At 41.4% G+C, this 13,855-nt stretch overlaps 1 protein-coding gene across 1 annotated transcript in view; it reads right to left on the bottom strand.

The window, feature by feature from the left end:
• NUAK1 (NUAK family kinase 1) overlaps positions 1 to 13,855 on the bottom strand; it is a 46,945-nt gene that overhangs the window by 20,203 nt on the left and 12,887 nt on the right. Inside the window, exon 2 of the mRNA XM_084205339.1 lies at positions 3,563 to 3,683. Within this exon, the coding sequence (XP_084061465.1) occupies positions 3,563 to 3,683 (121 nt within the window). The remainder of the gene's footprint in view (positions 1 to 3,562; positions 3,684 to 13,855) is intronic.

Raw genomic sequence — 13,855 nt, 5'->3', positions numbered from 1 at the left:
CAATGGCTGAAGGAACCTTTAACAGCTGCCACACACCTTCAACAGCTGCCATACAGGCAGATTTCTGACAATGCAGCTGGTTTTCCTGATGATATGGTGACTCAACTGACACAGCTTCCCACACTGGAGACAGGCCTATGTGCCTGTGAAACACCAAGTGTGTCTATGAAATCTGGCACAAAATGGGACATTGAACATGTATTTGACAAGTGCAGTGAGTATTCTGGAATACTATGCCACTGCTGTTACACCCTGTCAGATTATCTCCTATTGCCTTTGGGCTTTGAAAGTAGAGCTGAACCTGTCTCCTGATTAAGCAGGCAACCCAGCTCAAGCCACTGTGAACTGGCAGACACATGAGGGAGAATCTCTCTGCTTTTTCTTAAGAGTACCAAAAATGCAACCTAGGAAAAAAATGGAGTGCATCTTACTTGGGAGATCCATATTTTGTGCCTTGTTAATGCAAAGTGTGCAGCACTCTTATAAGCATCCTGGCCCCAATTCAGCAGAGCATTTCAGCAGACACTTTCCTTCAGTTACTCGTTTACATAAATGCCATCATGTTCCACGAGCACCAAATTTTGATCCTAATGTTTATTCATTCTCCAGGGAAGATTTTCAGTAAACTATTTCTACAAACATGTTAGCTAATAGTCTGTTCACCTTTGAGTACACTTTGCAAAAGGGCAGACTTTTCTGTATGGTTATGCTGACCAAGGACAACTCTTTCAGCACAGAAGCAGTCATGCAGACAACTGTACTTTACACTACAAAGACTCAAGACCTCACTCCTAAACATATCAAGTGTAACTTCACCCTCATGATTGGCCCAACACGTGTTTAAATGTTCGCAGAATGTTCCTTCCCTGGTTTAACTTTTATAAAGTATTGCCAGATGAGGCAGATTTTGCACTCAAGCTACCCCTGGAAAAATATGTTAGCTCTCAAAGGCTTTATATAAAATCCTGGAGTTTTCAAGGCAAAAAAGCAATAGGGCAAAGGAAGGGCGAGTGGCAGGGGAGAGACAGACAGATGAATGGACAGAGGCATCATTCTATAAACTAAAATTTATGTGCTGAAATCAGAACACTACCAGCAAAGCTGACTTAGTTTCTCCAGTCCCTTTCAAGGAGTTTCAAGTCACTTAGAGGAGCACTTCCCTCACAGCCACACTCGATAGATTGCCGATTACAGCCCTGCTGAGAGGATGGAATTTCTTCAGTCACAACTGTACATCTGCCCTGGCAGTAATGGGCAAGGTACATACCTTATGATAAGGTTACAAAGAAGCATCCCTAAACTGGAAAGCTTGGTTTCCACACATCTGAATTTGCTTGGTATCAATAAAAAAAGATAAGGTTGTGTTTACATCAAGTAGACAAATTCAGAGGTTAATTGCTATTAGCAGGAAGGTCAAAAGGATAGCTAAACAAGATCCTACTTAAGGAAAACACATGTTAGTAAATGCAGTACAAAGAGCTTTCAAAGGTTATTACAGGGATATCCAGCATTGTCCATGGTACGTACATCTGTGCAACCTGGCACCTACAGGGAGAGTTGTCAGACGTGCAGTGGCAGTCTGGAAACCTGCAGTAAAAATTTGTGAGATAGGAGTAAAATATCTCTAGGGTGGCTTCAGTCTCAAAGTTAATCTGATCTAAGTTAGTCAGCTAGACTCCAAAAGGAGCCTCCAGTATGTCATTTATCCCACTTATCTGAAAAAAGGTCTCTCAGGAGGGAGCCTGGGAAGATGCTGAACTCTCTTGACTAGAGAGGGACACTAGACTTGTAGCCTATGCCAACTGCAGAAATGCTGGATTGCTTAATTTTAGTGAGATTAAGCCCATCTCTTAGGATTTAGTGACTTCAACATTTTGTGTCAGGGGATAGCAATATTATCACTCTTTATGGATTACTCAAGAGGAAAATCTATGTGTTTAAAGTCCAACTTTGAGAGGATACAAATACTTCAGCCTTTGATGGACTAGTCCCTTAACTTCACAAGAAGTACTCTTCAGCTTCAAGAGAAGCACACACTCAAGGGCCCCTGAGGTCACACCCTCACCTCTGGGCAGCTCCTGAGGGTTCAGCTGCACAACCACACATCTTCCCAGTGCTACCATATCTTAGTTACAGCACTGGCTGCTACAGGCCAAATACTGACTCTGACTGCTTGGAAAACACACCAGAACCTGATATAGGTGCTGACCCTCCTCAGACAAGACAAATTCTCCCTCATGGAGCTCAACTGGCTTTGCTGCAAAAGCATTGCTCCTCCCTCCACAGGGCCAGAGAGGGAAGTCTTACTCCCACAGGAGTTAGCGTCTGCTTCCTAAAAATGCTGTAATCTTTTTCACTTTTACAAATATTTTAACTCAGTAAAAACTATTTTAAGTAAGAATGAGAAGGGCAACTGGTCAAAAAACCACAGCATGCTTAATATTTTTTCTTCCTGAGTTCCCATCCATATTTGAAGTAACTTTTGTTCTATTTGCAACCCACATGCTGACACAGCATCCCTCCCCTTTTCTGTTCCCAGATACTTTTATGAGTTTATTCAATAAAAAGACAGATACTCATCTCTTTTCAAGTACAAGAACATGCTTTTGAATAACTCAATATGTGATAGTGGAACAGTATGCCAAGACAGCCCTTGTTTTAATCAGTCCTATCAATTCTCAGAGCAGAGCTGCCATACACACCTCATCACCTTCTTCATTTACCTCACAGCTATGGAATTGTGTAGGGCTACATTCAGGCTTCCTGTTCTTCACAGAGGAAAAAGGGTGATCCCCAGGGATAAGACCACCTGACCCAGGTCCCTCTGAACCTCTGGAATCTACATTCCACATCCAACATGCAGCCTCCCTCCCTGCAGCAACAGGCCTTTTGAATGGCACCCTTTAGCATGCACATAGTGTGACCTGCCAAGCTAATGCTGGGACATATACAAACTGGCAAATCTTCCTAGCTGTGTCCCAGGAAGAAAGGAGGTAGAGGAGGAAGACAGGATAAGGAAACAGGAATGATAAGTAGCCACCAGACTGACAGGCACATGTGCAGAGGTGGAAAGGAAGTGGATGCTGGGATTCAGGGGGAAAAGCTGCAATGACAGAAGTAGCAACTTGAACTGGCTGGTAAGGGAGGACCAAAGTCCTAGAGGAGGTAAGAGCTGCCCTGTGCTGTCCAGGGGAAATGAAGCAAACAAGGACTGGTCTAGGGGCTGGGAACAGAAACAGACATCAGGCTGGTTCATGAGTGAGGGTGCGATTAAACTGAACTGTACAGCAGGAGCAAGGACACGAGGTGATACATGCAACCATCTCCCACCTGCTACTGACACACTCAACTCACAGGAGAAGAAGCTCTTCCTAGCAAAGGTCTGTGCATCTGTGAAACACTGGTACATCAGAGGGAAGACAGTGCTCAAGGCAGTCTCTTTAGTAAGGGATGGGTTACACAAAGAGTAAGGGTTGGTTTGGTGCATGATCTCAAGAAACATGAACATCAGGTCTCCAAGGACATAACAGAGCAGTCAGGGAGGAAAATCACATTCACTAACCTTCATATATGGTGATGATGTGAGGGTGGTTGAGGGATGACATGATCTCAATCTCCCGTCTGATGTGAACCATATCTTGTTCATCCTTAATTTTGTCCTTACGAATGGATTTTATTGCAACCTATAAATGCAGGAAATCAAGCATTATTCTTGGAGCTAAAAAGATGCATCTAATCCACTTAGAAGAGTTAAAAAATAAATACAGATGTTAGATGTTGGCAGAATGTGGAATGACCAAAACAAACCTTTAAAATACAAACCACCTCCATGCTCCAGCTCCCTCACTGTTTAACAATAAATACACTCTCATTACAGTGTAATGGATGACATGAAGTTTTGGGCTCTTCAGGTCTTAGGACTTTACTGAGGGGGAACACAGCATCTTTCAGAAAGATTTCTGTGCTAGCCTAAGCACTCTCCTTATGCAAATGGCAAAACTCCCCAAGAGATTTTGATGGGAAGCACATTTGCTGAGACATGATTGCATCTGACAATTTAAAAAAAAAACTTTTGAGACAATTTCTTTGAAAAAATGTTGAGATGTCTGATGGAACAGAAGTAGGGAATCCAGGGTGCCGATTATGTATTGATATTCATGTTAATAAATAAAGGATCCCATTAACACAGGTTAGATTAGTCCATGGTGCTCTAAAGCAGGCAAACTGTTCAGGAGTTATGACTTATTCAAAAATCAGAATAAATAAATCTTTAAAAGTCACATCTAAACTCATCCCCATATAAACCCAAGCCTTCAGGTCCTACACAACACTTATGCAGTCACTGCAAAACCATATCCTTCCTGCATCCTTCCTCAATCAGCAAGCTTTTTTACAAGCATATCATGTGACTGGATGTCTTTCCAAAAGGCAGGGTGGGAACAGAGGAAGTGATAGCTGAACTTGCAGTATGAATTCAAATTATAACAGTCCTTGTGAGTGTGTGTATGTGTGTTGCCTGTGAAAAAAAGGGGCTTATCTGAATGCCCCCATAAATAATCGTGGAGGTCATCTCATGCCCTATGAGAAATGAAGAAAGCAACAATGCAGAGAAGCTGGTGGGAGAGGGAAGGTGAGGGCACTGTGCTTACTGAATGGCAGCACGGCCTTTATTATACTCAATATTTACCCTGCATTGTTTTTTTAAGCTAGAGTTCAGGGAATAAATTATCAGCTAGCTTAAAATCAACAATAAGTCTTTGAAAAACATCAATGACCCACTGAGATGACCACCCTTGTATGGGTAAACCAAACTTGTGTCATTCTTTGCAGCCAACTAATGTGGGCTTCTCCTGGGAAAACATTTGTAAATCTATGATTTACGTTATTTCCTCAGATACTCTAGAAAAAAAAAAAAATCACTGCCTACTTCAGTAATTGCAAGTGGCATGACCAGTATTGTTTTCATTATATGATGTAACATTGAGGATATTGAAGAAAGAAGAGAAAAACTTACAATATTATAAAATTGAAATGTACATAAACAGGAGCCAGTTTAAAGGATCAGGTTTCCTACACCTCTGAAAAGCAACATTGTTCAAAAAAGCATTAAGCACATGCCCCATCCCCTTGAATTCCCAAAGACTGTTCATGTGCTTAAAATTAAGCTCTTGCTCAAGTGCTCCCCTACTTTGGGACAGCAGAACAATAAGAAGTCAAGGGACAAAACGATTTGCATGTTAAACCCGAAACAATTTTTTTTCCTCTTGACCCAAGCATTTGGAATAGATACTTTAAAAGTAACAACATAGCTATAGCCTTCTTCACATGGCACATATTTCTAGAAAAGGTAATACAACAGATCTTAATTAAATGAGTGACCAAGATAGCCTCCGAGTAATTCTAGAGATGGAAAAGGCAACCAACTCTAAAGATGACAATGGAATTTTCCCCTTCCCACGTTTGCACTGGGACTGACTGCAAATGCAAATACTCCCTGTATACAGAAGGATGTGGGTGGCTCTTGGAGCAATATGTGCATTCCTCAAAGAAATAAATATAGACATGGGTAAAAACACATTTTTTATTAAAAGACAGCCTTGTACTTGGCTCTGAGGAAGAATTTAAGAAGGGTTTCTTGTCAAATATACAACGGGGAGCAAATTCTTCCCCATTCACAGCTGGTAAAGTAATAACAGCAGCCCAGAGGACATGCCAATCTCCTGATAACTTGACTGCGTGCTTCACAGACAGGACTTTTGCACATCTACCCACTGGCCTCTGTAGAATAATTGTATATAAGAAAACATATTCTTAGATACAAAAATGCAAACATAATTGAAAAGTGTGGTACCACTTTGTAAGTATAGGTTTGGATCAATATTCTAATGCAAACAGATGTGTTGCCTGGGAACATATTTTTTAATAGGACCAGAGAGTTTACAGTCTCACAACCCATGCTGAAAATTAAGGCACCTTAATTTATAAAGGCTATTCCTAAAAGTTTACCCAAATTTCAAAGATGGTACTTAAGCTCTCCTGAAAGCATCACTTCCCAGTTGCAGGGGTAGAATTCAACAGCCCAGCCAAAGTACTTGGGATTTTGTCAGTGACATCCAGGCTGCAATGTCTCATCCCAAATATAAGGAAAGAATACATGCTGAACATATCCCTAGGGTTTTAACATTCAAGACTTTCTCTTCCCTCACTCGGCACTTGGAAACAAGGAAAGACAATTAGCAGGTGTGAAATATCTTTACTTCAGTGGTGTCAGTGGAGCCAGGGCAGCTCTGAGCATCCACCTGACCATGGTCAGCCCGTCCCCTGCAATCCCAACACACACCAAGAGCGCTGCGTGGGAGGCAGTGCCCCTTGTACCTTAGCAGAACAAGCACTCGCTTTTCAAGAGAGGTGTACTCACATGCTAACAAAGCAGTATCACTGTCTATTTGCACAGCACATAAGCTGTAGCCATTTTTTAGTTAAACCTTGATAAGCAAGTGGTGAAACAGCACAATTTATCCACTTTCAGAAGATGAGGAAATCGAAACAGAAAGGTGACATAACTCCTAAAGAAAACAAGGACAGTAAAGAAACAAGGACAGTATCATCTCAGAAATTGCTGCCTGCCTCTTCCTCCCAAACTGTGCAACACACCACAGAAGTGCCTTATTCAACAAACCATCTAGTTATTTAAGGATGATTTCTGATACCTTTCCCCATGTTCAATTGCTATTTCTCTCCTCAAAAAGGGTGTCAGGAAAGTGAAAAGTTCAAAGGCACCTCAAAAAATACTTTTCCCCCCATGCCATCTGCCTGGTGGCCTGCACAATCCTTAAGTAGATAGGTTCCACACTTCAAAGGCTACCAGCCATGCACAGCCTTGCTGGTGACCTGGTTTGAAAGGCCAAACAGTGAGTAATCGGTGTCAGCAGACTGTCACTGTCAGAGGTGCCATCCCAGAGCAGGATTAGTGGAGCAGGACAGCATTCATTCCAGCTCTTCCCTTCTAAGAAACAGTTTTTTGCCAGTCAAGTCTTTCACCAGTCAAGTTACACCAGTCTGCTCAGACCATGTCAGCAAGAATACTTGGGCTCAAGTCTACTGATGTGAAAAAAACAACACAAACAAGAAAGCAGCCCAGTTGGGTTTTATTCAGTATTTCATGGAAACATTACAAATCACAATCACATTCCAGGTATTTATGACATGTTTCATTGTTTTCATATCTCTGAGCAAAATAAGACCCCTACCCGTATGTTATGGTATCGGACTGTAAAACAAGCCTCCCTTCCAGGTATTCTAAAGCATCAATAATACAACTTCTCTCATGAAATTTATTTCTTTCAGAAATATATTCCAGAAAATACATTTTCAAAGAGCACTTATGCTTTTAACACCAGACAGAGCTGGCTCAATTTTTCTAAACCCCACTTACAGGACTGCTGCATGATGGACTTGAATAACTTCAGCATAATAGGAAATAATGTCAACTGAAAAATACCTTATGAAAGAACTTGTTTGTTCATTCTTAAGGCTCCTTTCTTTCTTTCTAGCCTGCTTTCTTGCTTTCTCTGAAAGCAGCTTCACTGTGAGCAACATCAACATTTATTAAGGGTCACAGCCTATGAATCAAGAGTACAGAAAAAGCAGCACGCTTTTTACATCAGCTACATTAACTACTCCAAATATTCGAGCTCAGTATCTGCCGAGAAAGTGCTGTTAGTCCCTTTGGTACTCTCAAAACACTGTACTTATACCTCTACCACACTTTTCAATATATTTTACTGGGTTTAAGACTTAGATAATTTAATTATAGTATTTTTAGTAACATTACTAGTGGAGGAATTTGTATTTTTCCTAGCTTCTTGTCTTAATGAGAATTTCAGATAACTCCAAGACCTTGCACTCAGAGAGAGTAACATATCAGATTCGTAATCATGAAATCTAAAGCCTCTCACCCCAACAAAACAGGTTCAAGTTCACCCAAAGCCCCTATAGACACAGTATCCGATCTGGCAAAACACTTTAGCACATGCCTAACTTCACACATGTGAGCAGGTCATTGACTTTTGTGGGACAGCTCACACATGCAAAGTTAAATACATGCATGAGCACCAAGGTCACATCTCAAAACTAGGCCATGTGAAGTTTCCGTCTGGGGATCATTACCGGCTGCGTGCACCAAAACCATCCCCAGTATATTCTGCAGCTCTGATGGCTGCATGGTCCCACACATGGCTCAGGGGGAGAGAAAGACCATCGGAGATGGGATGAAACTGCCTCCACCTGCACGGCCCGTTCTGGTACCAGTCTCTGCTCAGAAGGAGGTAAAGACAATACCCTCTCCAAAATCTATGGTACAGGCAGGGGGTGTGAACCTCTAACACAGCTAGGCACCTCCAAACTGCTCTGCACAAGCACGGCCCCAGCTTCGCTGCTGCTCTGCCTTCCAGAAGCAGATAGAAAAGAGGGAGCAGAACTCTTGGCTTCCCATCCCTCCATGAGTCAGCTTGCAGAGTGTGCTGGGCAGGAAGTGTAGAGAAATAAATTGCTTTCTTCAAGGCTGCAATAAATTACTGGTTTCCATTTGCTGGAAAGAGGATTTATACTCACTCCCTGAACTGGTGTAGAGAGATTATAAAGTATTTTCCAGCACACTTCATGCTTCTTTGCTTTTGTTTCATACAAATAACTGGAATTGAACTATAAATACTTCAAAAAGTATGATGGTTACAAAGGTTTCTGTACATTCAGTCATATCTGTGAGAGAAATGTCTTTCTTCCTTTTCAAGCTTCTTGGATGCTTAGCAGAGAAAAATGGGTAGAATTTATTTTTACAGATCCTGATCAAGACCACTGTGTACAAAAAAGTATCTCCAGGTCTTAACATCTAGTTGCATAAAGGGCATGGCAGTAGGTGCCCATTTCCATATCAAATCTGCATGTCTGCTGAGTCTCTGCTGGTATCATCATTTACAGCTGAGCAAAAAAAAAGCTGTGTTTTCATCAAAGTGAAAATCTGTTTCACTTGATTTGAGGAAGTTGGTTCATGTGTTTGTTTTCGTCTAATGAACCTAAGTTAGCCTCATTTCCAGCTGAGTTGCATGAATATAAATTAAGGTAGAACTAGCCACAGTACAGAGTCACAGATTTTTAAGTCAGTGAGTGCTGTAGCTGAGCCTGACTACTTAAATGCCACAAACCACTGACCCTTCCCCAGCAATTTCTGCATGCAGTACATTCAGACCCACTGAAAACAATCTTCCACTCTCTATTATCTACCAAGGCTATTTTTAGGACCATAGTGAGATATGAACTGTTTTTTTCCACCGAGGGACAGTATGACTTTTAAGCTGGTTCCAGCACTTGTACATACCACCCATGCTCTAACAAATTCCAATGGGCTCGAGCAATACTATTATGGAGAGTCAAAAAACCTCCCTCAGGACAGAGAGCGAAGTTCCCTGAGAAAGGGAAACCAGCTTGTTGCCACTGAGCAATATGTCAGAAAAGAAAATTATGAAAAAACATTTTCTTTGGGTGAAGAGGGAGGGGAAGGTTAAATACACATAAAACTCTCCTTTCTGAAAGCTGTGAACTGAATCCATCCCCACCCAGCAATGGGAAGTGGGTGAGCCCAGCCAGTTTCACAGCTCTGCTTCCTTTCTTTGAGATTCGAAGGTGGGAAGTGCAATGTGCCAAGTACCAACGGGGGTGTGGAGGTAAAGAATAAGTTGATCAACCAGGGGAGGAAGAGAAAGGGAGAGCAGAGGATGTTCGGGGGTGGGGAGAGAAAAGGTACATTGTTCTTTCTCCAGCTCCACAGAGCCAAGTAAGAAAGAATAGTCTTACAGTCTGGCACCATATAATGTTTTTTCCAGGGGAGTCTCTGCCTATGGCTCTTGGCCCAGACATCACCAACCCAAGAGGAAAAAAAACAAAGCTACAAAATTATGTGGTCCCTGAGGTGGCTGCAATCAAATGATAAGGAGGCGAATTGCTGATAATGCAGTTGCATTGAAACGGCACTTCCAGAGGTTGCATAAAGGAGAAAAAGGAAAGGCAGGGGGGCAGGCTGAATAACTGTCTAATTGGCCTCTGGACCTTCCAGGTAGGAAGAAGGATCCATGGGCAGATATTCTTGTGGGGAAATGACGCATCCAAAGGGTTCTGAAAAGGTACGCATATGAGGACTTGTTTTTCTAAGCCTCCTACCACATGATTATACTTTTGCTGTGTCCATTTGCTGAAAAAACGTTATCTTGAAATTCCAGCCCTGGGCCAGATGCAGTACTAAAGAGCATCATGCAGGACCTGTAATTCTAAGAACAAGCTTCTGCATGGTCATAGAAAACATTTCATGCAGTCACTGAAAAGTTGACAAAAGGCCACTGTGAGTGTAAGCAAAATTAGTGCCTGGCGTTGTGCAATCTGCTAACACATCTCTCAGAGCTCTCCCTTTCAGGGAAAGAGTAAGGTTGACACAATGCCATTGTTTCAGAGATTGTTAGTTTTCACATCCTAAAAGCCAGATCATCTCCATGGTGATACTGCCTGGGAGACAAGCATTCAACAAAATCCTTATTAATTATTTATCAGCAGCCCAACTCTATTGTTTGATATGCTGGCAAACTATGCAGTAATCGGGAAAGTTGCTCAAAGCAGCAACCGGTGCCATCTGCACCCAAGTGAGCCTTTGCTGATTTAAATCTCAACTTCTGCTCATTACTTTGTTCCATCACATGTTTGTTCCTGTCATGGATGTTACCAAGAACAAAACATTGTTATTGTTGTTGCCGGCCAGCAGCTGCACACATAAAGGGCAATGATGCACGTGCCTCGATGCATCTCTCAGGTCCATGTGCTGGTGAGACATAAAGGTATTTTTTACAGCTGCCTCACTCTGCATGGTAACAGCATACAGCGAACATCAGCATCTCCCTGTTCCATTCCCCTCTTCACAATGTACCAGACAGATTATATTTCTAAAACCAAAGCTGATGTCACTACTTGCAGAGAAACTCACTCTTGTGCCAAGGCACTAGAAGTCCCGAGTCAGTGTGATAAACGTTAAATAAAAATTCTATTTGCATAAGCTGAGGCACAATGTGCCACTGTCTCTGGGAGAATGAAGGTATGATTACCTCAGGTTTAATTTTCCTTTTCTGGTTCTGCTGGATATAGTTGCTGCTATCATATCATAAACGATGATTCACCTAGTGGAGAAGAGGAATTAGCTATTCACAAACACTCAGTAAGGGGATTACATATTCTTTCTAGTTCCCCCCTTATTCACAGAGAAAGATGTTTGTGGAATCAAGTTTTTATGAACAGTAGAAGATATCAGATGAACACATTTATACTATTCATATATAAAGTGGGTGCCAGGAGGAACATACAACACTGTTCCTCCCCTTCTTTCCTCACCCCTGCCTATGGTGCTTGTTATCAGGATTTGTGAGCACATTTCCTGAGTAACTACTGCCTAACTGGAAAATTTGCATCCCTTCATTGTCTGGTACCCACTATCCTCAGCTATGTCTAAAAAGCCTGGCACGTTTACACCATGCATTCTCTGACAAATTTCCCTGGCAGACCTTTCTTCATTTAATGCTGAGAATCCTTGCCTCAAGTAATGTATGTCGGAAATATACCAAAAAACCTCTCCCTTCCCAAAAGATTTTTACACCACATTACTGAAGTACTAAGTCACAGGACTGTTCAGTTCTAGAAGAAAGATCCTACAAATAACCACCACCCCTAGCAATAATGATGTGTTTCCCTTAGTGATGCCTCAAGTTGCCCCTTCTCACCCCTCCTCACTGTCCCAATAGCATGCTACCACAAATCTGCATTCACTTCAATCCTCCCTAACCCACAGTACAACAAATTTGCTGTGGTAGGAGCAGAGATTGCAGAAGATTTGTTGAAAAGCAGAGATCTTACATGAGCAGGTTATTAAAGATGTTTGCAGCTGTGTCCTGTCAGGACTGGAGCCCAAGGCTGGTCTGGCATCCTGGGAGAGTCCCTATCATGTGCAGACTTTACCCTCCTGGAGAAAAGAGTGGGACTGCTTACATTTTCTCTAATACACTTCTAAATGTAACTCCATATCATGCACAGATTGATGGAAGCACCATCTCCCTTCCAATGTCTACTAACTTACAAATATGCCATCCAACTACTTTCAAACTTTCAAGAAAAGTTCATGCTTTTGCACATAAGAAATTAGGTCTGGAAAGAAACTGGGGTAGGGGATTTCCCCAAGGCAATGGATGTTCATAACTGTAATTAAAAAAGGAAAAAAAAAACGCTTTACAGCCTCAACTATGATCATTCTCCTTAATAGATGTTAACCAGCACCAAATGCCACATTCACTCAAAAGATGAAAACTGCATTTACAGTTAACTTCTAGTGAAATTGCCAAGCAGATGTTTATTTTTGGCTTCCACATTTACCAAAGCCAAATGCTACACTGAGTTGGGATTTCACAAAGTCTAATTGCTTTTCTTCCAGGTTACAATTTTGTTGGAACCAAAAAGGGGGAAAAAAGGAGGAGGAAAAAAACAGAAAAAAAAAAGCTGACTTCACTTTTAAGTAGGAAAAAACATGGTAGCATCCGTTTCTATCATGTCTGTTTATATCACAGTTTAAATGAGGTTAGAATTGTGCAATCATTATTGATCAACTTCCAAACACAGCATAGCTCCATCCAGCACATAAGCAAAAGAGGAAAAGTCACTGAAAGAGAATCCTGTATCAGTCCATCTTTTAACTTCTGCAAGTCTGTGTGCAGACTGTTTAGCACTAATTAAATTACTGGCAAGTCAGGATAAAGAGGACTGAAAGAATTCACAAGCCCCAAGTTCACTGTTCTCAATGTTACATGGGTATTACAGATCCACCCTCCAAAAGCTGGAAGATAGATTTCACATTAATTTTGAGGCTTGCTCTCACAGCTACCACAGCAGCTGATGTAATGCAAAATGCTAACCTGAGGCAGCAGAGAGGAACTTTAATTCAATGTTGTTTTTTCATTGTGAATAAGCAGTGAACCACACTGAAGTAATCCTCCAAAGTAGGAGTGCACACTGTTCAAGGCATCAATTTGGAGATGAAACATAAAATCAAGATCTTGGCTAGGTCATTATAAAAAAAGCCCTTTATGACTTTGTTAAGAAGACAGGTATAAAGCCCTAGTTCCAGTTTGAAAATGACTCCTGTAATTCCTCCAATCATTTAAATTGGAAATGGGGTTATTCACACCCTCTAAGCAACTGCTGCAAACTGTTACAATGTGCTGCTAAAGAATGGTAACCTCAGCAGTTATCAGAGTCTCTAAAGTGATTTTACAGGTTTAGGCAAAAGTACTAAATGAGTGCAAGGCTGTAATTCACATTAAACAAGGAAGAGGGTTAGACATTGCTTGAACTCTTAGAACCAGTTTTTTTCCCAAGAAGCCACCTCACAGCACATTTTCATTTATTGGTACATTATGCTTGAGAAAGTTGTGGATAAAAAAATGTAGCTTGGATTATTCTCTTTTTTTCACTGAAGCATCTGTGAGTTCAGAGAAACCTCAGAACCACTGAGAGCTTTGCACATCTTTACAATGCCTCTTCCACCACAAATGTGAAGTCAGCTGGTATTGTGGGGATCTTTTGATTTTGCTCTCCAGTCCTACAGTCCTTCAGAGAAAAAAGGGAAGTGCTGTTTCACCACGAGAATTACAATGGTACAAGGAAAAAACTTGGGAAGAGTCCTTTTTAAAAGAAATGTTTGTGTTTTCATGCACCACAGCACTCATTAAAACCAAAAACCATATAGTTTGACCACCTGAATTAACAGAAAGGA

This window comes from Fringilla coelebs (assembly GCF_963513975.1).
Source record: "Fringilla coelebs genome assembly, chromosome: 5".
Classification (NCBI taxonomy): Eukaryota; Metazoa; Chordata; class Aves; order Passeriformes; family Fringillidae; genus Fringilla; species Fringilla coelebs.
Note: the sequence above shows the minus strand (reverse complement) of the source record. Positions and strands in the feature narration are given on the sequence as shown.